Source organism: Schistocerca gregaria, chromosome 1 (genome assembly GCF_023897955.1).
Source record: "Schistocerca gregaria isolate iqSchGreg1 chromosome 1, iqSchGreg1.2, whole genome shotgun sequence".
Classification (NCBI taxonomy): Eukaryota; Metazoa; Arthropoda; class Insecta; order Orthoptera; family Acrididae; genus Schistocerca; species Schistocerca gregaria.
This window is the reverse complement of record NC_064920.1, coordinates 869,046,871-869,071,676: the sequence shown is the minus strand read 5'-3', so window position 1 is coordinate 869,071,676 and position 24,806 is coordinate 869,046,871. Positions and strand designations below refer to the sequence as shown.

Genomic DNA, 24,806 nt, shown 5'->3' with positions numbered 1-24,806 from the left:
TTTTTCACAGTCTCACATACTGAAGAGTTGAAATATAACATACCTAAGTCACACTTTTTTCAGTCATTCATTATGTATTTGCCATTTGAGATTTCAAGGGATGGTGTTAACCCTTTATATCGTCATGTTGCCTTGGTCAAAGCTCTACCTTCTCATACAAATCTCAATCAATGCACGTCATGTGACTAGGGCCTCCTGTCGGGTAGACCATTTCCCGGGTGCAAGTCTTTCAATTTGATGCCACTTCGGCGACTTGCGCATCGATGGGGGTGAAATGATGGTGATTAGGACAACACAACACCCAGTCCCTGAGTGGAGAAAATCTCCGACACAGCCGGGAATCGAACCCAGACTGTTAGCATTGACATTCTGTCACGATGACCACTCAGCTACCGGGGGCAGACTTTTTAGGTAAAATTGCTTGCTATTACAGATTTATTCCATGTGTGGTCATGTTGACCCATCCCCTCCACAACATGCTCTACAAGAAGGACATCAGCAGCCATTTTCACCCATCAGTGTGAGGATTGTTCCACAAGTCCGATAGCTTATGTATCAAAAACTCTGAACTCCACTCAGCAACATTACTCCTAAGTTGAAAAGGAAGCACTTGCTATTATCTACAACCCCAAAAAGTTACATGTGCTCTTATACAGGTCTATGTTCCAACTCATTACTGACCACAAGCCCTTGGTTTCGTTGTTTAATCCTTCTGCTTGTTTGCTCAACAAAGTACCATATCACCTGCAGCATTGGGCCTTGCTTCTGTCTTTCTACAACTATGAAATATATTTTCAGCCTACCACAGTGTATCAATGCTTATGCACTGTCTTGGCTTCTGATGGGGCCACATCCTACTTTTGATCAGGATGGATTCTTTTGTTCTCACTTAGATGTTGAAGAACAACATACAGTGGAAGATTTTCCTATTACAGGCTTACAGATCGCAACTGCTGTCATTTTCAATCTGGTTTTGCATCATTTTGTTCACCTCTTTCAGCATGCTTGGCTGGACAGTGCTTTCGATCCTTTGTGTAACTATTTTGCCCTCTATCACCGCCTTTCGGTTTTTCATGGTGTTGGTCTCTTAACTGTGGATGGGCTGTCACCTATGATTGTGATCCAGGTCGCCTAACAATGGGATGTGCTTCGGCTCTTACATCTGGGACACTGGAGATCCTCAAGTACCATGTTATTGGGCTGTTGGCATGTGTTTTGGCCTGGCACTGACAGTGATGTTGTACATCTTGTCGCAGCCTGCTCTCAGTGTGCTACCCAACAAACCATGCCCGCAGCGTTTGTGAGAATGTGTCCATGCTGAGTTTGCCGGACCCTTACTAGATTGTTATCCACTGTACTTTGACATCAGCTGTGTCTATGATTCAGGCCCTCTCCAATTTTTTTTCTACTGAAGGACTGCTTTATACACATTGATGGATAACGGTCCACAGTTGGTGTCTTGGGCCTTCCATGATTTCTCCAACCATCAGGGCATTCACATTTGACTGCTCCTCCTATTCACCCTACCACAAAATATAATGGTGATGCGGAACATCTCATCAACACATTCAAGGTTCAAATGAAGAAGTATGTTGCAGACACTTCCACAGGCAATGCCTCGACACACTTTTTAAGTTCTTAAGTTCCAACAGGTTTACACCAGTGGGGGTCAGAATGATGCTCAATGGCCACTAGCCATGCACCCTCCTGCATTTGCTCATGCTACCCCATCAAGGTTGTTGGTACAGCCTTTGTCACATTTCAATCATGGCTCTGCTGTTTGGGCTCGGCGGTTTGGCAGCCAATCAAAGTGGATTCCAGTCACGGTCGACAGTTCCAAGACAGCTGCCTCCGTATAAGTGCACACCAATGATGGACTGACAGTGCACTACCATGACCAGCTGCAATCTTGTGGCACCACAAGAGCCACTGGTCTACCACTGCTTCCTCCTCCCTTAGCATCTGTCTTGGCCTTGCAAGGAGTCCCTGCTGTGGGGATGACCCCCCCCCCATGTGGATATTGCCGACTCCTTTCCCTCCTCTGCAGTCCAGCGACCTCACACAAGCTGCTGGGTCTTCCTGTGATGCTTCGTTGCCACTGGCAATTCTTCCACTGGCTGGACTGGTGCCGTCAGGTCCTTCAACACCTGCATTCCCGGTGTCCCCTAATGAGCAGCAGGTGCAGTCCCATCACATGAAGGGACTGGATGTCAAGATGTTATCGGTGCCCTTGTTACCAGTCCTGTCTTTTGGTACTCTGTGGGGGAGTGGCTGTCATGCTTGTCCATGGCCACATCACTTCTGCCCCTACATACTAGTTTCAGCCCGAATCTCCTTCCAATGCTGCCATCATCACTCGCGATGTTCGCCGCAGAGGTCATGGATGTTTCAACAGTTGCCCCAGTGCCTGCATCAGTGGAGCATCCTTTCCCCAAGGAGGCAGGGACACTATAGCCCTGTAAACAATACTTGGATATGTGTGATGGCACCAGGCCACTGACGTGCTATGCCTTAAATATTCTGCCAACAGCACAGCATCTCTCCTCTTTATATATGCAGTGTAGCAGGCACTCATCCCCAAATAAGTGTTCGCACTTATTGTCAGCAGCTGCTTGTATCAGTACCCGGATTGTTTCTATGACAAGTCTTGCGTTCTCAATTGTTGTTGGAAGAAGAATAAACTTTTGTTCCTTGTGTCTGTGTTGTTGTGATTTACAGTACACTACAAAAATATTAGGTATTAGGAATAGTACAGTGTCTCATACATATTTCTGAGTGATAGAAGGCATTTTTCATGTGGGTTTTTATGAGTTGGCAGTGATTTTCTCGTAAATTTTGAGGCTGATTTAGTGAACCATGGTAACTTCAGAAGTGTTATGATGAACTGAGGATTAATTATTGTTTTGCAATATCTTATACCTTTAGTGCAGCTTCATAGGCACTGTTTGTTGTGCAGGCACTTGTTACCATTTGTTGTTGTGCCTGTCATGTGCCTGCCTAGTAGAGAAGGGAACATGCAAACCTGACTATCTCTTGAACTAGCAGGTGACGCACAGGTTTGGCGACTAAAATGGCTGTTGTTTTTTATGTTTCACTAGAATCTATAGAAGTGGCTGTTAAGGGAGCTGCAGGAGCACCAGTAAGAGACTTAGATTGTTAAGATATAGGGCCAGACATCAAAGAAGATAACAATGATGAATATGCTAGCAACAACAGTGACAACCACAATGTAGTGCTATGATAATGTGCACTGAAAATAAGAAGTCCTTGAAGTGTAGAAATCACACCAAAATCAATAGTGCATCATAGTATAAACAAAGAAATAGAGCATCAAAATCTGAGAAAAAAATTGCATGTGCCACCAAAATTATGTGACTTTTTACTATACTTTGCCTCAATTACATGTGCTGATGAACAAGCAGTAACTCATGCAACTGGTAGTGAAATAATGTTTTTTTTTTTTTCTTGAACAATTCTGTTTTTTTGTGTCATTTGCATATATGTATTGATCTTGTTGCCATAGATACACAGATGATTACTGTTTATTTAAGATAAAATATTGTGCTGCAGAGGGATCTCTAAGTTAGGAATACATTATATTTTGGTTATATGTTATCATCGTTTATCTTTTTTTTTTTTTCATTTCAGTTGCAAATTGACTGCTTACCAGTAAATGGTTAGCTGTACTTCTTTTACTTTGTTTTGTTGTGGGGTGAGTTGGTCTGAGTATCACTGTGTTTCATGGAATTGCTAGTGGGACAACTATCACTGCAGAGGCCTCTGAGCACCAAGTGAAATTGCATACACTAGTGTACCTGTCACTTTGATAGTAGGGGGCATGTCCATTCATAACAAGTTTGACACTTCCTAGATAGTGGAAGCAGGTGATATGGCTTTCTGTTAAAACTGTGGAAACTGTGTGTGTCCAGTGTTTTGCCAAAACGCATGCCTGTCAAAGTACTAGATCAGGAGGCGGCCAACGACCACTGGAAACACATGGTCCGGGTCTTCTGTGCACAAAGAGAATAAATGTGCCCACCCAATGGACAACTTGATACTTCACTCATATCAACAAGTACATGATGCAATAAGAGATATGCATATCAAATTAAAACTGTCTTCAAGACAAAACAAATCATTCCACATTGCACCTTGTAGCATATAATAAGTTGAGACAGCATGATGAAAAGGAACCTCTTATTGCGAATGTACAAAACATAACATTTAGTGTATCAATTTCACAGAGCTGAATTATGGCTCAAAAGAAAAATAATTCAGTCTAGAACAATAGTTTAATAGAAAAAACTGATGATTTTTATTTAGATGTTATTAGCATTGTTTTTATATGTTGTACACAATTTTCATAAAAGTATCATCAATGCAAATTACAAGTCAGAAAACCATTACAGCACGAAAAACTAGATATCAAGATGAGTCAATGGAGGTGCTTCAAAGGTTCTGACACCTCAAACAATTGGCATCAAGCCGTATCAAAACTGTGACTGTCTAAATTAGCACCAAAAAAAGTACCAAAAAATAGCACTTGCTCCCAATAATACCCACCTCATACAAGTTGTTGATCTACTCTTTCTTAGCATTTGAGAACGTAATAACTTTGAACTATTTTTCAACAAGCTGTGTGTGTGTGTGTGTGTGTGTGTGTGTGTGTGTGTGTGTGTGTGTGTGTGTGTTTGTGTGTGTGTGTGTAACATAGCAAGATGAGCACTGAGAAGACACACAACATCATAAATGCAAAATACAAGTAGGAAACCCACTACAGCATGAGAAAGTAGATCTCAAGATGAGTCAATGGCGGTGCCACAATCTATGGAGTACCTCAATCTGACTTGAAAAATTGTCACTGAACTGTATCAAAACTGTGACTATCTAAAATAGCATCACAAAATTAGTTGTTGCAGATTAGTTAGTATAGAGCACTCAGGGTTACCTTTTGCTGGACACAGTTGTAGTTAATCTTTTTCTAGCCAGCATGTTCGGAGATGAGAGGTTGTAGTGATGCAAGAGGCACCAATTTAGTCGTGAAAGTCAGTAAATCAGTCAACGGACAGTATTTTTCAGTATAGGTATTTCGTTCATTCCAAGTGTCAATTCATGACATTGTCCAGACACGAGTTCACTGTAATCTGAATCGGTTTTAGCAAACTAATAGTTTCTCTCAGGCGATAAATTTTATTGATTATGAAACACAAGTTCTTGAAGTTTATTCAAGATCGGAAATGTTTGATTGGTAATTGCATGCCATAACTTATCTGTTTAATATAAAGGTGTTTCGATTTTTGTATGCATGAAGAAAGTGTGAATTTACGTGTGGCTTTTACTCTGAGACAAGTTATCATTTGGAGCGCAAAAGTGCATGTATACAGTTGCTGACCTGTGCGGTGAATTTTATTTTTATGATTTTAACTCGGATGGAGACAAATCCAGTTCCAGTTAGACTTTACATAAGATCATGTTATCACAAAAGAGTCGTGTAGCCCATTAGGGAAAACTGAAACTTGCAAGCTCGATTTGATATACGTTACACGCCAGTGCATGATTGAGCTGTCCTGTAAATCACATACAATAGAATTAATGCACTAAGTTGGAAGTTAATTTTGAGACAAGTACTGATTTTGACAAAAATGAACCGAAAGTTTATTTAAAATATCGAGGTTCAGTTTTAACTGAAATACGTATCACCGTGTTGATTACATTGTCTAGCAACACTTTAATGCAGCTTAACTAATTTATCAGTGACATTACACACACAAAATGTATGAGAGTGTTTTTCTTTCCATAAATTCCAATAAACCAGCAGTTTCAAATATTAAATCACCAACTGTTGCGTAACTTCATTGTATCACTATGGAACTTGTTATATGATGTCTCTTCGTTAAGAGATCTCAAGAAGCCGGGACAAACAAGAAGAAGACTAAAAGATGAGGCATCGGTAAAAGCTGTAACACCCACACAGGTGGGTGTGGAGCAATTCTGCTAGGCTGTGGGTCTTACAGATATTCTAGCTGAGAATGGATTTAGAAAAATCCTGACAGTCAATGGACTTCGTTAAATTCTAGATTGTGGGTACTTCGATATTTTGCAGATAGTGGTGGTCCATTAAATAATTTTAAGTTCAGACTCTGATTATCTGATGAGAAGTAGGAGTGTGATAGTGTACTGAACATTCCAGCATCAATTAATTACTTGTATGGTCATGTGACTAGGGCCTCCCATCGGGTAGACCATTCATCGGGTGCAAGTCTTTCAATTTGACGCCACTTCAGCGACTTGTGCGTCAATGGGGATGAAATGATGACAATTAGGACAACACAATCCCCACTGCCTGAGTGGAGAAAACTCAGACCCAGCTGGGAACCAAACCCAGATCATTAGCAATGACATTATGTCGCACTGACCACTCAGCTACCGGGTGCAGACAATTAATTACTTGTGCACCTCATACTGTTAGTTAGTTTCATCAGTGAGTTAACAATTTCTACCCCATTACATTTCACACTTTACAAAAATATAAATTCATCTGTGGAATAGAAGAACTTTTCAAAAAGAATTTTTTTCATTTTTTTAATTAAATTTATCTTTGCTGTCTATCAAACATGTTATATCAGTGGGTAAGTGATCAAAAGTTTTGACGGCACACTGTACACCACATTTTTGTGCTAATGACAACCTTAATGTGGAGTGTTGAAAATCTTTTTTTTTTCTTCTGGTATTGTAGTTATGTACAAAGCTGTTCCTTCTGAACTACAGGGGATTACTTAGAACAAACTTCATGAGGGAATAAATATACTTTTCTCAAACAGATGCCTACAAAAGGGACGTGAGGTTGAACCACATGTTATAATACATATTTGAACAATGAATACTTTCTTCTCTTAAAGATCTTAAAAATTCTATTTCATAAGACATTTGTGAATAAAAATAAACAAAATATCAACTGATTTCTCTCGCCCCAAGATTTGCAATGATTTGCAGTTCAAATGTGGCTGTATTAAGCTGTTTTAAAGCTCCAAAATGTGCTTTTTGCAGTTTAAATTTTCATCAATACAGGCGCACAAAAATTTTTAAGTTCCACCCTAGTTACTATTTTGTCATCATGTATGTGTTACATTTATTATTTGTGTAGTATCTCTAGATGTGCATAACTGAATAAAGGGTGCAGAAAAATTGTGTCTTCAAATTTTAACCCTCGCCAGTAAAAACCAAAACTGTTAATGTTGTGTAGGTCGACAACGTACCATTTTTAAACTAGAGTAACTTGGCACCACGCACTCCGATTGGCCGTGGGATTGCCCCGTTGCTGTTCATTAGTTGATGGACAGCACTATGGTTGTTGGTTCACACATACAAACGTCCCTTGCCTCATCACTGCCCCAACGTCCGGAGCATCTGGAAACAGGACAATCCCACGGCCAATTGGAGCGTTTGACACTAAGTTTCCGCTGTTTAATAATTGTACGTTGTCGACCTACACAACATTAGTAATTTTGGTTCCTACTGGCATCAGCTATCCAGGGTTAAAATTTCATCACACAATTTTTCTCCACCATGTATATCTTCTTCTTCTTCTTCTTCTTCTTCTTCTTCTTCTTCATCTTTAAATAAATAAATAAAAAAAAAGAGTGAAACTGTACACAATAAAAGACAATCAATCATACTTTTAAGAACATTATTGATCATTTCTTCTGTGGGTGTATGTACATCTGTATTAGCTACAATCCTAGTGTCATCTCTAAAAGTAACTAATTCTGCTTGTTGTATACTAAATGGAGGCCGTTTATGTACACGGTGATTCACGAAGATAGGCAAATATTTTATAATTGTTATTCAACAAGTATAACTAAAGAAACAAATTCATATAAACAAAGGTCTGCAAATGTTTGGTTACAGAGGTATGGCTAATAAAAGATTTTGTCTGAAATTTAGCAACTTCGCTAATATGAAGCCATCGCAAAACTGTATGAGCTTAAAGTAAAGCACAATTTCCATGTCAAATCTAATAAAACATGTCTCAGACATGTATCAGCAGTAGATATGGGCAAAACTGCTCTTTTCAGAAATCTGATCAGAACTGTTCACTCCCTGAAATGAACTAGCTCTTTTTCATGACTCACCACTCATTCACAATAGAAAATAAATGGAAGGCACATTGCCCTTTAAACTTGGTTTATTCCAGTACTAAACCTGTATTTTGAACTTATTCGATCCTATTTTGAAGTACACAGATAATGATTAAGAATTTTGTATTGTTTATTGAAATTTCCACGATCTGACAAAGGTTTTGATTATTGATTTATTTTGCACTATCGTGGTTTTTTGGGTGATCGGAAAATGTTGTAACTTGAGATTTACATTAACAATATATTTGGCTATAATGTATTAAAATTTCATTAACCTCGTACAAATACATCACAAGCCATATATTTTTAAAGTGAAGGTTTCCTTCCGAAGACACCTAAAATCGCAAAATCGGTACCAGAATAAGAAAAAAAAATTGACTGTAAGACTAAAGTGCTGCATATAGCCTTACGCAGAATAAAACTAGGAAAATATTGGTCTATCACATTTTGCAACACGTTTATCAGTTGGCTCGTAATTAAAGTGTAAATTCTAGTGTCCATAATAAAAATCCTATAGTAAGAGGAGTCATCGGGAACCTAATCTGAACAGTTTAAACAAATAAAAATAAAATAAAAACAAATGATGTATACATAACATAATAATGTAATATACATAGCGGTATTACTACGAAGAACAATATCCAGTAGAGACGAACTCCGATGCAGAGGCGCTGAGTCAAGCAAGTCAAGCCGCGAGTTGTATTACCGCATGAGCTAAGACTGCAGAGACCAGAGTGACACCTGAGTTGCTTTGCTCAACGCTCTGGCTAGAGTCAAGAACAGTGGGATGAGCGTTGAGCGGGCGAGTTCCGAGGGTGGGGGGAGCCGTGAACAGCCACCAGTCACCCACTCCGAGACAAATCGTCCGTTCTCTTGCGAGCATGTTGTTACAAGTAGTTCTTATGTTCTCCACTAGGAGGCTCTCTGTCCTGTTGCTCGCATCAACTGCCCAGAGGGCAGGACGTGCGACTGAAACGATCGCAGACGGAGTGCGATGCTAAGTTAAGCTGAGCCAGACACTGCACACGGCAGAGGAAGCACAGAGACGGCACGGCATATGTGAAACACAAAATCCAATGGGTCACTGCACAATGCAGGCAGCCAAGGTAGGAGCAGGGCAGAGGCCGGCGCTGGCTGTGTTGTATGGCGTGTAGTGTGCTCTGACCAGAGACTCCGCTGATATGCTCCGTCTCTCTCTCTCTCTCTCTCTCTGCTGTGGGGAATGTTTGGAGCTACCGTTCTTTTTTTCTGAATCACTGATTGTTCACTCCTTTGAAAGATTCAACTCTATGAATCAGTTCAGGAGTGGATCCCTAATATCTAATCAGCAATAGTTCTGCAGAACATCCAGAGAAGCAATAGACAAAATTAGGAACAATACTGAAACAAGAAACAAAATCTGTTCATACAAGTGCAGCTAAATGCATTGAACTCGGTGGAGACATTTTTGAGCATTTATCGTGAATGGATTGTGAAATTGTATGTACACTGTACAACTTCCTTAACAATGAGCTTTATTTTCTCTGGTTTAACAAGAATTCACTTGTGCTGTGGTATTAATAAGAGTAGGTTATCTGACACATTCGTACAGTTTCAGTTAACATTATTACCATCACTATTTCAAAATTAAATTCTCTACAACTTCCGTTGAAAACTTTGTAAATTGTCTTGATTTAAAAAAAAATGGAGCCAAGTTGTTAATAAATTAAAAATTTTACGAAATTACGTCTTTGCTCCTCCCCCCATGAACCATGGACCTTGCCGCTGGTGGGGAGGCTTGCGTGCCTCAGCGATACAGATGGCCGTACCGTAGGTGCAACCACAACGGAGGGGTATCTGTTGAGAGGCCAGACAAATGTGTGGTTCCTGAAGAGGGGCAGCAGCCCTTTCAGTAGTTGCAGGGGCAACAGTCTGGATGATTGACTGATCTGGCCTTGCAACATTAACCAAAACGGCCTTGCTGTGCTGGTACTGCGAACGGCTGAAAGCAAGGGGAAACTACAGCCGTAATTTTTCCCGAGGACATGCAGCTTTACTGTATGATTAAATGATGATGGGATCCTCTTGGGTAAAATATTCCGGAGGTAAAATAGTCCCCCATTCGGATCTCCGGGCGGGGACTACTCAGGAGGATGTCGTTATCAGGAGAAAGAAAACTGGCGTTCTACGGATCGGAGTGTGGAATGTCAGATCCCTTAATCGGGCAGGTAGGTTAGAAAATTTAAAAAGGGAAATGGATAGGTTAAAGTTAGATATAGTGGGAATTAGTGAAGTTCGGTGGCAGGAGGAACAAGACTTCTGGTCAGGTGACTACAGGGTTATAAACACAAAATCAAATAGGGGTAATGCAGGAGTAGGTTTAATAATGAATAGGAAAATAGGAATGCGGGTAAGCTACTACAAACAGCATAGTGAACGCATTATTGTGGCCAAGATAGATACGAAGCCCACACCTACTACAGTAGTACAAGTTTATATGCCAACTAGCTCTGCAGATGATGAAGAAATTGATGAAATGTATGATGAGATAAAAGAAATTATTCAGGTAGTGAAGGGAGACGAAAATTTAATAGTAATGGGTGACTGGAATTCGAGTGTAGGAAAAGCGGAGAGAAGGAAACATAGTAGGTGAATATGGATTGGGGCTAAGAAATGAAAGAGGAAGCCGCCTAGTAGAATTTTGCACAGAGCACAACTTAATCATAGCTAACACTTGGTTCAAGAATCATGAAAGAAGGTTGTATACGTGGAAGAACCCTGGAGATACTAAAAGGTATCAGATAGATTATATAATGGTAAGACAGAGATTTAGGAACCAGGTTTTAAGTTGTAAGACATTTCCAGGGGCAGATGTGGACTCTGACCACAATCTATTGGTTATGACCTGTAGATTAAAACTGAAGAAACTGCAAAAATGTGGGAAATTAAGGAGATGGGACCTGGATAAACTGAAAGAACCAGATGTTGTACAGAGTTTCAGAGAGAGCATAAGGGAACAATTGACAGGAATAGGGGAAAGAAATACAGTAGAAGAAGAATGGGTAGCTCTGAGGGATGTAGTAGTGAAGGCAGCAGAGGATAAAGTAGGTACAAAGACGAGGGCTGCTAGAAATCCTTGGGTAACAGAAGAAATATTGAAATTAATTGATGAAAGGAGAAAATATAAAAATGCAGTAAATGAAGCAGGCAAAAAGGAATACAAACGTCTCAAAAATGAGATCGACAGGAAGTGCAAAATGGCTAAACAGGGATGGCTAGAGGACAAATGTAAGGATGTAGAAGCTTATCTCACTAGGGGTAAGATAGATACTGCCTACAGGAAAATTAAAGAGACCTTTGGAGAGAAGAGAACCACGTGTATGAATATCAAGAGCTCAGATGGCAGCCCAGTTCTAAGCAAAGAAGGGAAGGCAGAAAGGTGGAAGGAGTATATAGAAGGTTTATACAAGGGTGATGTTCTTGAGGACAATATTATGGAAATGGAAGAGGATGTAGATGAAGACGAAATGGGAGATACGATACTGCGTGAAGAGTTTGACAGAGCACTGAAAGACCTGAGTCGAAACAAGGCCCCCGGAGTAGACAACATTCCATTAGAACTACTGACGGCCTTGGGACAACCAGTCCTGACAAAACTCTACCAGCTGGTGAGCAAGATGTATGAGACAGGCGAAATACCCTCAGACTTCAAGAAGAATATAATAATTCCAATCCCAAAGAAAGCAGGTGCTGACAGATGTGAAAATTACCGAACTATCAGTTTAATAAGCCACGGCTGCAAAATACTAACGCGAATTCTTTACAGACGAATGGAAAAACTGGTAGATGCAGACCTCGGGGAGGATCAGTTTGGATTCCGTCGAAATGTTGGACACGTAAGGCAATACTGACCTTACGACTTATCTTAGAAGAAAGATTAAGAAAAGGCAAACCTACGTTTCTAGCATTTGTAGACTTAGAGAAAGCTTTTGACAATGTTGACTGGAATACACTCTTTCAAATTCTAAAGGTGGCAGGGGTAAAATACAGGGAGCGAAAGGCTATTTATAATTTGTACAGAAATCAGATGGCAGTCATAAGAGTCGAGGGGCATGAAAGGGAAGCAGTGGTTGGGAAGGGAGTGAGACAGGGTTGTAGCCTCTCCCCGATGTTATTCAATCTGTATATTGAGCAAGCAGTAAAGGAAACAAAAGAAAAATTTGGAGTAGGTATTAAAATTCATGGAGAAGAAATAAAAACTTTGAGGTTCGCCGATGACATTGTAATTCTGTCAGAGACGGCAAAGGACTTGGAAGAGCAGTTGAACGGAATGGACAGTGTCTTGAAAGGAGGATATAAGATGAACATTAACAAAAGCAAAACGAGGATAATGGAATGTAGTCAAATTAAATCGGGTGATGCTGAGGGAATTAGATTAGGAAATGAGACAATTAAAGTAGTAAAGGAATTTTGCTATTTAGGAAGTAAAATAACTGATGATGGTCGAAGTAGAGAGGATATAAAATGTAGACTGGCAATGGCAAGGAAAGCATTTCTGAAGAAGAGGAATTTGTTAACATCGAGTATAGATTTCAGTGTCATGAAGTCGTTTCTGAAAGTATTTGTATGGATGATAAATAGTTTGGACAAGAAGAGAATAGAAGCTTTCGAAATGTGGTGCTACAGAAGAATACTGAAGATAAGGTGGTTAGAGCACGTAACTAATGAGGAGGTATTGAATAGGATTGGGGAGAAGAGAAGTTTGTGGCACAACTTGACTAGAAGAAGGGATCGGTTGGTAGGACATGTTTTGAGGCATCAAGGGATCATAAATTTAGTATTGGAGGGCAGCGTGGAGGGTAAAAATCGTAGAGGGAGACCGAGAGATGAGTACACTAAGCAGATTCAGAAGGATGTAGGTTGCAGTAGGTACTGGGAGATGAAGCAGCTTGCACAGGATAGAGTAGCATGGAGAGCTGCATCAAACCAGTCTCAGGACTGAAGACAACAACAACACAACACAACACGTCTTTGCTTCTTCCGATGTTCTGGAAAACTACCACAGATACATGTCTGGGATGTGTTGTATTAGATTCACCAGATCAATAACAACAAAATAAATGGAAATTGTGCTTTACTTTAACCTCTTACAGTTTTTGATGGCTTCATATTAGCAAAGTTGCTAAATTTCAGGCAAAATCTTTTATTTGCCATAGCTCCATAACTAAACATTGTTGGACCTATATCTTCGTGAAGAACAACAGTGGATCAAATATTGAGTATTGGGGAACCCCATAAATGATTTTTTCCCAGTCAAAGGCATCTCTCCTGATTAAGACGGTTGAATTACAAAGTAAAACTTTCTTCATTCCATTAGTTAGACATGTCATAATCCGTTTGTTGGCCATACCATCTATTTCATAAAATCTCAGTTTATCTGTGAGAATATTGTGGTTCACACAGTCAAATACCTTAGATAGGTCACAGAAAATACAAACTGGTGCTATTTTGTTATTTGAAACTTGTAAATTTTGATGAGTGAATGTGTAAATGGCCTTATCAGTTGAGCAATTCTTCTTAAATCCAAACTCCAAACTGTGATTTACTGAGGATATTGTTGTTACTCATGTGGACTACTATTTTAGAACACATCACAAAAATTTTGGAAAATGGTCTCAGTAATTAAATATGCTGTTAATTGTTGATATTTCCCCTACCACCTTTCTTATAGAGAGGTTTAATAATGGCATTTCAATCTCTCTGGAAAAATGTCCTGTGTTGTTGATACATTACATATTACAGAAAAGACAGAGATTATGATATGGGAGCAAATTTTTAATACACTCCTGGAAATGGAAAAAAGAACACATTGACACCGGTGTGTCAGACTCACCATACTTGCTCCAGACACTGCGAGAGGGCTGTACAAGCAATGATCACACGCACGGCACAGCGGACACACCAGGAACCACGGTGTTGGCCGTCGAATGGCGCTAGCTGCGCAGCATTTGTGCACCGCCGCCGTCAGTGTCAGCCAGTTTGCCGTGGCATACGGAGCTCCATCGCAGTCTTTAACACTGGTAGCATGCCGCGACAGCGTGGACGTGAACCATATGTGCAGTTGACAGACTTTGAGCGAGGGCGTATAGTGGGCATGCGGGAGGCCGGGTGGACGTACTGCCGAATTGCTCAACACGTGGGGCGTGAGGTCTCCACAGTACATCGATGTTGTCACCAGTGGTCAGCAGAAGGTGCACCTGCCTGTCGATCTGGGACCGGACTGCAGCGACGCACGGATGCACGCCAAGACCGTAGGATCCTACGCAGTGCCGTAGGGGACCGCACCGCCACTTCCCAGCAAATTAGGGACACTGTTGCTCCTGGGGTATCGGCGAGGACCATTCGCAACCATCTCCATGAAGCTGGGCTACAGTCCCGCACACCGTTAGGCCGTCTTCCGCTCACGCCCCAACATCGTGCAGCCCGCCTCCAGTGGTGTCGCGACAGGCGTGAATGGAGGGACGAATGGAGACGTGTCGTCTTCAGCGATGAGAGTCGCTTCTGCCTTGGTGCCAATGATGGTCGTATGCGTGTTTGGCGCCATGCAGGTGAGCACCACAATCAGGACTGCATACTACCGAGGCACACAGGGCCAACACCCGGCATCATGGTGTGGGGAGCGATCTCCTACACTGACCGTACACCTCTGGTGATCGTCGAGGGGACGCTGAATAGTGCACGGTACATCCAAACCGTCATCGAACCCATCGTTCTACCATTCCTAGACCGGCAAGGGAACTTGCGGTTCCAACAGGACAATGCACGTCCGCATGTATCCCGTGCCACCCAACGTGCTCTAGAAGGTGTAAGTCAACTACCCTGGCCAGCAAGATCTCCGGATCTGTCCCCCATTGAGCATGTTTGGGACTGGATGAAGCGTCGTCTCCCGCGCTCTGCATGTCCAGCACGAACGCTGATCCTACTGAGGCGCCAGGTGGAAATGGCATGGCAAGCCGTTCCACAGGACTACATCCAGCAACTCTACGATCGTATCCATGGGGAATAGCAGCCTGCATTGCTGCGAAAGGTGGATATACACTGTACTAGAGCCGACATTGTGCATGCTCTGTTGCCTGTGTCTATGTGCCTGTGGTTCTGTCAGTGTGATCATGTGATGTATCTGACCCCAGGAATGTGTCAATAAAGTTTCCCCTTCCTGGGACAATGAATTCACAGTGTTCTTATTTCAATTTCCAGGAGTGTATATTGTTGGAAACATCAAATAAAAAACAACTTTTATTTCAGATAATATATAATTTTCTTAATTTCAGAAAGAGAACTGAGTGAGATATCCGTTTGATTCAGTTTTATGAGATTTGTTTTTTTAATATACTGCTTTGAATTTTTCTCTTAACTGCTTCTCTCCATATTTTCTAAACATTTAAGAAATTATTATTAAATATGCATGCTACCTGTTACTGATCATTTATAACCCTTCCATTTCAATCAATAGTGATGTTATCCTGCACCTGCTGTCTTGTCTCTCATTTCCACTTCCTTCCGCATAGGCTTATGTCTGTTGTCAGAATTACATAATGTACACATTCCATGATTTTTTAATAATTTTCTTAGTAAGTCTGAGTAGTTTGTGCTGGATCTTTACTTCTCACTGCCAACTGAAATATTTCGCTTTTCTGCTCACAAGAGGCTTTCATGCCTCTAGTGATTCTTCTTCTTCTTTTTTACATTGCTGTTTAATGTCCTTTCTGATTAGTTTATGAGGAAAACATTTTTCAAATAATTATATGAATTTTTGTCATGGAATAGATTAAATTTTATGTCAGCATTTAGTTCATCATAAATTTCATCCCAGATCATTTCTTGGCCTGGTGTCATTAATTATTCCGATTTCCACAGAGGAGTATCTAAGCTTTTAGCAACAATCTTCTTTACCCTAGCTAACTGTGCATTGTGATCAGAGAGGGCTTGTTACTGAGTACGCAGTTATTTTTCTGCTTTGAGCTTCATCTAAGAAAACATTATCAATTAGTGCCCTACTCTCGTTATCCACCCATGTTGGAAATTTAATTACTGATATCAATATGCTGTCGTATTTTGGAAATACAATAAATTCAATGAACTTTGATACATTAATTCAGAAACAATTCCTGTCACTTTGTCTTTCTGATATGCATCACTGCTCAAAGATTTTATGAATTTACTAATTTTCCAGTGGGTATAAAGTATAAATAAATACCTTCTCTGTGGGCATCCCAGACACCCAAAAACTTTAGAGCCAAATTCAAAAGAACTTAGAAGTGTCCAGCATGTACCATATTTACAAATTAATCAGTACAATTGGGACAGCATGCAAAATCTAATATGTTCCACACCATCAAGCATAAAAATGGGATTTTCCAGTGCCTCAGATTCTATTGACGATAAAAAGGTAAGGTCAAATGTTTAGGATAGCCCTTGGGCTAGGGATTATTTGAATATCCAACAGAAGGATTGTCTTAGATTCACTATCCATCAGCACAGGGTCAAAGTATGAATATTACAAACTTCCTCCTGCTTCAGCAAATCGAGAATATAAGTTAGTCCTTTCTGAATTTGTTGTGGTTTACAGCAGATTTGATGGGACTTATGGAAGCAACATTAGTGCATGGGCAGTTAATCAGAAAACACCACAAGAAGGCTTTTTTTTACTATCTTTCCATCGTCCCCATTACACTAAAACCCAGCCAAGGATTCCAAGATGGTTATGCACAGCAAACAGCTGAAATTTTTATGATATACTACTAAGATTCTGATCGCAAGCAACCTTTATGATATACTACTAAGATTCTGATCTTAAGCAACCTTTAAGATATACTTATAAGATTCTGATCTGAAGCAACCTTGAAAATTTTCTTGATATCTTAATCCATCTTCAAGTTACAAAGGTTCAAAGTTACCCTACTTCTCCACATGAAATGCAGTAGTATGAGATGAAATATAAATAATTAATAATCACAACTTCTGCATGTGAAATCCAGTAGTATGTGGTGAAATCTAAGTAATTAATAACCACAGCAAACTGTTCAAATCTTAACAGTATATTCTCCAGGCATTTATCTAGAATATGAATGTGTGGTACCTGTTCTTTTTGGCATGTCTGAAAGAAGAGATGCCAAGCGAAATCTGCACCTATTAAACATAATATGCAAATTGAAGGTGGATGGGGACAAAGGAAAAGGAAGCAAAGGGACTACTGATGTTAGCTGCTTTGGGCTTTACATGGATTCAGCAGCAACAAGTGAAAAATGTATGCCCAACTGGGATTCAATCCCAGGATCTCCTGCTTACAGGTCAGTTGCATTAACCACTGCAACACCTTGACACTTTGTTTATCACAAATGAATGGACTCCATCAGCAAACCTCTCAGCAGGAATCTCAAAGTAACGAGCATGAAGGACATGGATGAGGATTGCAGATAGGTGGCACTAGGTGGGAATGTAGGTCAGCCGAGAGGCATGCCAAGATAGTCCACACAATGGCAGTATACATTGTGTCCAGTTGACACAGTGGTTAGCATAAATGCCTAGTAAGAAGTAGTCCCATGTTCGAATCCCAATCTGACAGACATTTTCACTCATCACTACTGATTTCACATAAAGTGCCAATGCAGATGACATCAACAGTCTCATCTCTTGCCTTTCTTTTCCTCCACTCAACCATCAATTTACAAAATTTATGAAGAATAGCTATATCTCCATTTTCAAAAACCTTTATGCGTTATTGAGAAACACCCCAAAAATTTGTTTTTTAGTTACCAAAACCCAGCCAGGGATTCTGAGACAGCTATTTATAGCAAATGGCTGTAATTCTTATGATGTATTTCTAAAACATCGATCTCAAACCATCCTGAAAATTTTCTTCAGATCTTCATCTGTGTCCAAGATACGGATATTTAAAGTTATCCTACTTGTACACACAAAATACTGGTGTGATATGAAAACAGTTTATAAAGTGACGAAGCATGGTGAAACATGCTGTAAAGTGTCTCTGTTATCATCTGGGAACCCCATGTTGTACTGAAGCACATGCAAAAATATTTGCATATAAAATGCATTATTTCAATTTATCTAAATTTGACTGACTAATACATTTCTTTTTATATGAGTTGCATGCCCTGCTGTAGGAGGGATCATCAGAAAAATGCTCCTATACGAGCACAAAAAATTAAAATATGTTCCTGTTTATTTAAAAGACTGTGACTGAGAAGTAGGGTACCAGATGCCCCATTCTACCTTCCTCAGCACCTTCACAAATTTTCCCAAAAATTTTCTTATGTACATACATTCACACGTTTTTATGGTGAGAAAGGCCAGTGGCAGTGGGAAAGAGACAGAAAAGTAATAAGTATTGGAAGACAGTGGTCGTGACATAGAAAGAGCGAAGGAGACAACGGCAGTGTGAGAGAAAGAAATGGACACAGTGGCAGTGGAACATATTTGATAGTGACAGAACAGTGTTGGGAATAGAGTGAAAGAGACAGTGCCAGGGAGGGGTTGGTGGGGGGGGGGGGGGCGCAGTAATGAAGAGAAAGTGGAACTGGGTGATAGCAAGTGACAATGAGAGATAGTGTATATGGCAATAACAATGAGGAAGAGAGAAATTGTGACATTGAGAAGACACAACAGCAGGAGGAAGGAAGGATGAGATATTAGCAGTGAGAGAAAGCAAGAAGGAGACAGTGACAGTAGGAGGATACTGTGGTAGTAGAACAGAGTGACGGGGATTGTGGCTATGACAAAAGTGAAAGTGACATAGAGACACAAAGACAATGACAATGAGTTGAGGTGAATGAGTGAGTGAAGAAGGGCAACTGAGAGCAAATGGGTATGAGTGACTTACAATGATAGACTGGTGGGTGTGAGCAAGTTACAGTTATGTTGGAGTCTGAGATGTGTTATGTTAAAAAAAAGCATGAATATGTTCACAGGCAAAAAGTTTTGGGAAAATTTTTAAAGGTGCGGAGGAAGGTAGAATGAGGCAGTTGGTACCCCACTTTTCAGTCAAAATCTTTTAAATAAACAGAAACATATTAGCAATTCTTATGCTGTATTGTTCTGACAATAATGTAAAATGACTCGTTCCACATCACTATGATTTATTGTGCAAAATGTTCCATGGAACATGAAACTAACGAAGCAGTTGACAATGTTATCCTCCTGTACATAACTTTGTTGTGGCCTGAATGAACTCTCCCTCTCTTTTTAAACTTCCCCAACCTGTCCCTCAATTCTCAATGCTATGATAGTGTTGTGATTTCTAAATGAATCTACTAGTAGTACTAAAAATTTCTCCTACCGGGCAAAGTACTGGCTGTCTTATAATTTTATAGTTTTCTCTGGTTAATTTTCCTTTTGATATGATTAAATAATAAATCTGGTATTCAGATCTAGCGATCTGATGTAAGAAGACCTGTGAAAGGTGATGTATGGAATAAGACTGAACATAGCAGCTCATATTTCCACAGAGAAATTACTAATTAGTAGAGGCACTGTTTATTTTCTGAAATTCACAGAACGTATCACCAATGTTTGCAGGTAATATGAATGGGGCTATTAGTTTGGTGTGGAAGTGAGCACATGGTTTCAGATGCCCTCTTGAAATTGGACGACATTAACTCATCCAGGATGAAATTTCATTGTTGATCAGGAATATTGTGATCTTTATATTACTGAACCTTGAATCAAACGACATATTCAAGAATGAACTAAAGAAGGTTAGTGCTGTTATTAACAATGCTTACAAATCCACAGGAGTGAGAGAGGCTTATAAAGGAGAGGCAATGAGTGACAGTGTAAATGCCAATGATGAGAAATGTGTGCATGTGCCAATAAGTAGAGTGGAGGAGGAGTATGAATGGAAATTAACAATACAGATGTTATAATAGTGAAGGTGAGAGAGTGTGTGTTGTGGAGAGATGTACAGGTGAAAGTGACAATGAATGATGGATAGTTAACCCATCAATAACAGATATTTATAAAACAGTTATGGGCTCACTAAACAAAAGGTGAGAATACAAACAAAAGTTTAACAAATATACATTAACGTTATATGATTAGTGAAGTGCTATGCCCACTGCATGAACTAAATGACAGCAGTAGGACACAGAACCAAAATTTAGTTCAGCATAAATACACAACTAATTAATCTGTGTAGTGCATCTGTGGTGGCAAAAATTTCCTTTCCTAATATGCTGAAGATCTCACTGAGACCTTCACAGATGGGCACTATCCTCAAAACCTAGGTATTGGGGGAGGAAACCAGACAGCGAGGTCATCGGTCTCATCGGATTAGGGAAGGACGGGGATGGAAGTCGGCCGTGCCCTTTCAAAGGAACCATCCCGGCATTTGCCTGGAGCGATTTAGGAAAATGATGAAAAACCTAAATCACGATGGCTGGACATGGGATTGAACCGTCGCCCTCCCGAGTGCGAGTCCCACTAACTCTGAGAACCAGCTGCAAAGTAGCACTGTATCACCCAATATCATCCCAGACTGAAACAACTTAATCATTTCCTTTGCCAGGGCTTCAACAATCTATCATCACACGTGGAAATGAGGAACATACGGTTCTGGTACCCACCCAAACTCTAAACTACACAAGATTCTGATCTAACCCTACGCCAAACCCACTCCCAAGTAAAAGACCTGTCTGATTCACTCATGCAACATACCCTACTACAATTGGACCACACTTTTATCCAATATCTTCAGAGGCTGAGCCATCTGTGAAAGCAGCTATGTCACATGTCAGTTCTGTTGAAATTTCTGCACAGCATTTTATGTAAGCATGACTACCCAACAACTGTCCACAGAAATCAACGGCCATCGCCAAAACATGGCAAAGACCAGAGTTGAACACTCAGTGCCAGAGCATGCTGCTAAGCACAATGTGCTCACCACCCCTTGCCATCTGAGTCCTTCCCCAGAGCACCAGTTCTCTGTGCTATGTGGATGGCAGTTATCCTAGCAACAAACTCTTAATTCCTGAAAACCTGACCTCAGCCTCAATCTCCACTTACCCCCTGCACCCACACCTTCTTCCCCATAGCCTCTCTTTCCTCTGTTCTGCCATGGCCTACCAATCCACCCTACTCCGCTGTGTGTCACATTCCTATCTGAAGCTTCTGCTTGCTTCCTCCCTCTCTCTCTCTCTCTCTCTCTCTCTCTCTCTCTCTCTCTCTCTCTCTCTCTCTCTCTAAGCTGTCAGCCACCTTTCCACAACCCTCCCTCCCATTCCATGACTCCTTTCTCCCCTCAATCACTTGACTTGACAATCATTCACCCCAGTTTACATGTCAAACAGCAATCCAGCTGGCACAATGTAGCTCTAAGGTGTGTAGGTGTGTGTGTGTGTGTGTGAGAGAGAGAGAGAGAGAGAGAGAGAAGAGAGAGCACATAGCACAGAAGACACACAGTGAAGGGCATCTATAGAAATTTGTACAAGTGTATATATTAAAACAAAATTTCAATTTCTTTAATATCATTTTGTTTTCTATTGACTGTGGGTTATGCTATGTTACCTTTTATTTTCTACTGAAGTTTATTTTTAAGTTGTGTAGTATAAAAGTGCTGTCTTTAGTATAAATTACTGACATTATGATGACAAAATATAACACTACACAGTGATACACAGAGGGTTTCTTTTTGTACTTACCGAAGAATCATTAACTGAGCGACTAAATTCTGTTAATGCTTCCTTGAAATGTCTCTTTTCAGCTGGATTGCTGATACTGAGTGAAAGGCATAGAGCATGGAGGCTGTGGGGAGCATATTTCAAACATTTTTCCATATCTTGACTGTCCAAAATTGATAGAATAATATCCAGTGCATGGCATCCAAGTAACAACTTACGCAGCTTTGATGTATTCCTATTACAGAAGGAAAGAACATCAGTAAAGAGACTACATAAAAACTATGCTTAAGATAATTCTCATTTATTGTTTCTATCAGTTGTACATCTAGTACTACGATATGTGGTTCTGAATGGACAAGATGGGTTGCTGATGCAGTTACTTAGTTATACTTTATTTTAGTTCTGAGGGTAATCCACAGTGATCAAAACATGCAATATGATAAAAAATGTGCAACTGAGACGGAATGTTAAATGAGTTTTATCTAAAATATCAATACAGTTCCTGAATCTCTCAAGATAATTGTGAAAAACTACGCCCGTACACACAACAATACTGCGAACACTGTGCGGATTTCGTATACTATCTTAAACACTGACAGCAACATCTAAAAACTTATAATCTAACTAAATAAATTATAGTGGCTTTTCCACAGTAATCCACTGACAATGTTCCTTCTCTTTCATTAAATTCTAATTTCCTTCTGAGCCAACGATATCTCTCCAGCTTTCTCAGTACAGCCTATTAGAGGTGTACTTTTTGGTGTACAGATAAACTGTACATTATATTTTTCTGCATGACACTTCGCTGACTATCTGATCCAATACTCTGCACGACATAAGACATGCCACATTTGCATGGAATAAGGTACACAAGCAAGAGTAAAGGAGACCACTCACTGATACGCAAAGCACTGAGTCATCAACAGGAACACACAAATTGGAAAGGAAACCCTTTGACGACGGATGGCTGGTGGCTTAGACAGAGACAAATAGTTTTCCAGCTAGGAAAGCAGGAGGGAGGGGTGATAAGTGCATGGACTGGGCATATGATGCACGAGTGTCACAGCCAGGGGATGATAGAACAAAAGAGGTGAAAACTGTTAGGTTGAAGGTGTGGGGCAGGGGGTTGTCAGAGATATATCCCAGGTTAATTATGGGAGCAATTTATGTGTTGCAAGGATCTACATAGCTCAGAGAAGCTTCTGGTGGAGGGAAGGATCCAGATGGCCCAAACTGTGGAGCAGCCATTGAAACCGAGCATGTTACGGTCAGCCACGTTCTGCCATGAGATGGTCAACTTTGTCCTTGGCACCAGTTTCATGGTGGCCATTCATCCTGGTGGACAGCTGGTTCATAGTCATACTGACATAAAAAGCTGTGCAGTGTTTGCAGCAGAGCTGGTATGTGATATGGCTGCTTTCACAGGTGGCCCAGCCTCTAATGGGGCAAGATAAGCCTGTGACAGGACTGGAGCACAATGTGTTGGGTGGGAGGATTGCACAGGTCTTGTTCTAGGGTCTTCCACAGGGATATAATGCGAGGATAAATTCTATTTTAGGAATAGGTTTTGCTAGGTAGCACCTGTCTATGAAAGCCTTAGTGATACCTTCAGCATACTGTGCAAGATAATTCTCCTCGCTGCAGATAAATCATCCACAGATGGCCAGGCTGTATGGGAGGGATTTTTAATGTAGTAAGGATGGCAGCTGTCAAAGCACATGTAACTGTTGGTAATTAGTGGGTTTAATGTGGACAGAGTTGTGGATAAAGCCATCATACGCGTGAAGGTCAATGTTCCAGGAGGTGGTAGACTGGGTTGACGAGGACAAGGTGAAGTGGATAGGGGAGAAGGTGTTGAGGTTGTGAAGGAATGAGAATAGGGTCTCTTGGCTCTGAGTCGGATCATAAAGTTATCATAGGTGAATGAGATCCAGACTAGGTGCTCAGAGTTTTGGGAGAACAAGGCTGGCATGTGGGTGCCCATGGCTGTGCCACATATTTGTTGGTATAACTTCCCTCAAAGGATAAGAACTTGTGTGTCAGGATATATTTGGTAAGGCGCATGAGGAATAACACTGTGGGTTAGGTATCCAAAGGACATTGGCAGAAGAAGCGTTTGATCACAGTAAGGCCATGGGCATGAAGAATGTTGGTGTACAGGGAGGTGGCATCTACATTGATGAGTAGGGGTCCAAGAGGTTTAGGGGAGGGGTTGGCAGAGAGTCTGTAAAGGAAGTGGTAAGTATTTGTCATGTGGGAGGCCAGGTATCAAGCAACTGATTGGAAGTGTTGGTCAACCAGAGCAAACATTCTTCCAGTGGGAGCAGAATAGCCAGCTACAATGGAGTGGCCAGGATTTTTGGAAGCATGTAGAAGTGTGGAAGTGTGTGTGTGTGTGTGTGTGTGTGTGTGTGTGTGTGTGTGTGTGTGTGTGTGTGTGTGTGCACGTGCCCGCACGCGTCCTCCAGCTCAAGAAAGGATATAATCTGAAAGCTAACAAATTCTCTTTCTCTTTTGTGTGTGCATATCGATGACTCAACATTTCTGCATTTCGGTGAATGATATCCTATACTCTTAAAGTATTTATATTTTATCCTTGTAATATTAAAGACAATATAGGGCTCCTAGACAGTGGCAACATGTCTTACATAGGAAGGATACACAGTTAGAACTTCAAGGAGGCATGTAAGGAAAATCAACAAGTTCCTAACTAAAACAATCAGCAAATCAGCTATTGCCAACCACTGTCTCAAGTATAACAGAAAATGAAACACAATGAGCCCACTATTGTGGAGAAAATGCTAAGTTTCTGGACAATATAATTCAGCAGTCTAACAAAATAAAGATGCCAGAAAACCTATTAAACCAGGAGGAGGTTTCATATTAAATATAGCAATCTCATCCCTCAGACTCAGAAAACATTCAGAGACTGTGCGCTTCACAGAATAACAGAGAGGCCTCCAAAAAGTTAATAAGCAACAAATGGCATCAAAGC

The 24,806-nt window shown here is 40.6% G+C and overlaps 1 protein-coding gene across 4 annotated transcripts in view; it reads right to left on the bottom strand.

Annotated features, from left to right (window-relative positions):
- The window catches only part of LOC126273185 (armadillo repeat-containing protein 5-like), a 233,335-nt gene that overhangs the window by 71,465 nt on the left and 137,064 nt on the right, over nt 1–24,806 (bottom strand). For all 4 annotated transcript variants that reach the window (XM_049976704.1, XM_049976722.1, XM_049976712.1 and 1 more), the window contains one exon: nt 21,833–22,046. In XM_049976704.1, the coding sequence (XP_049832661.1) occupies nt 21,833–22,046 (214 nt within the window). The remainder of the gene's footprint in view (nt 1–21,832; nt 22,047–24,806) is intronic.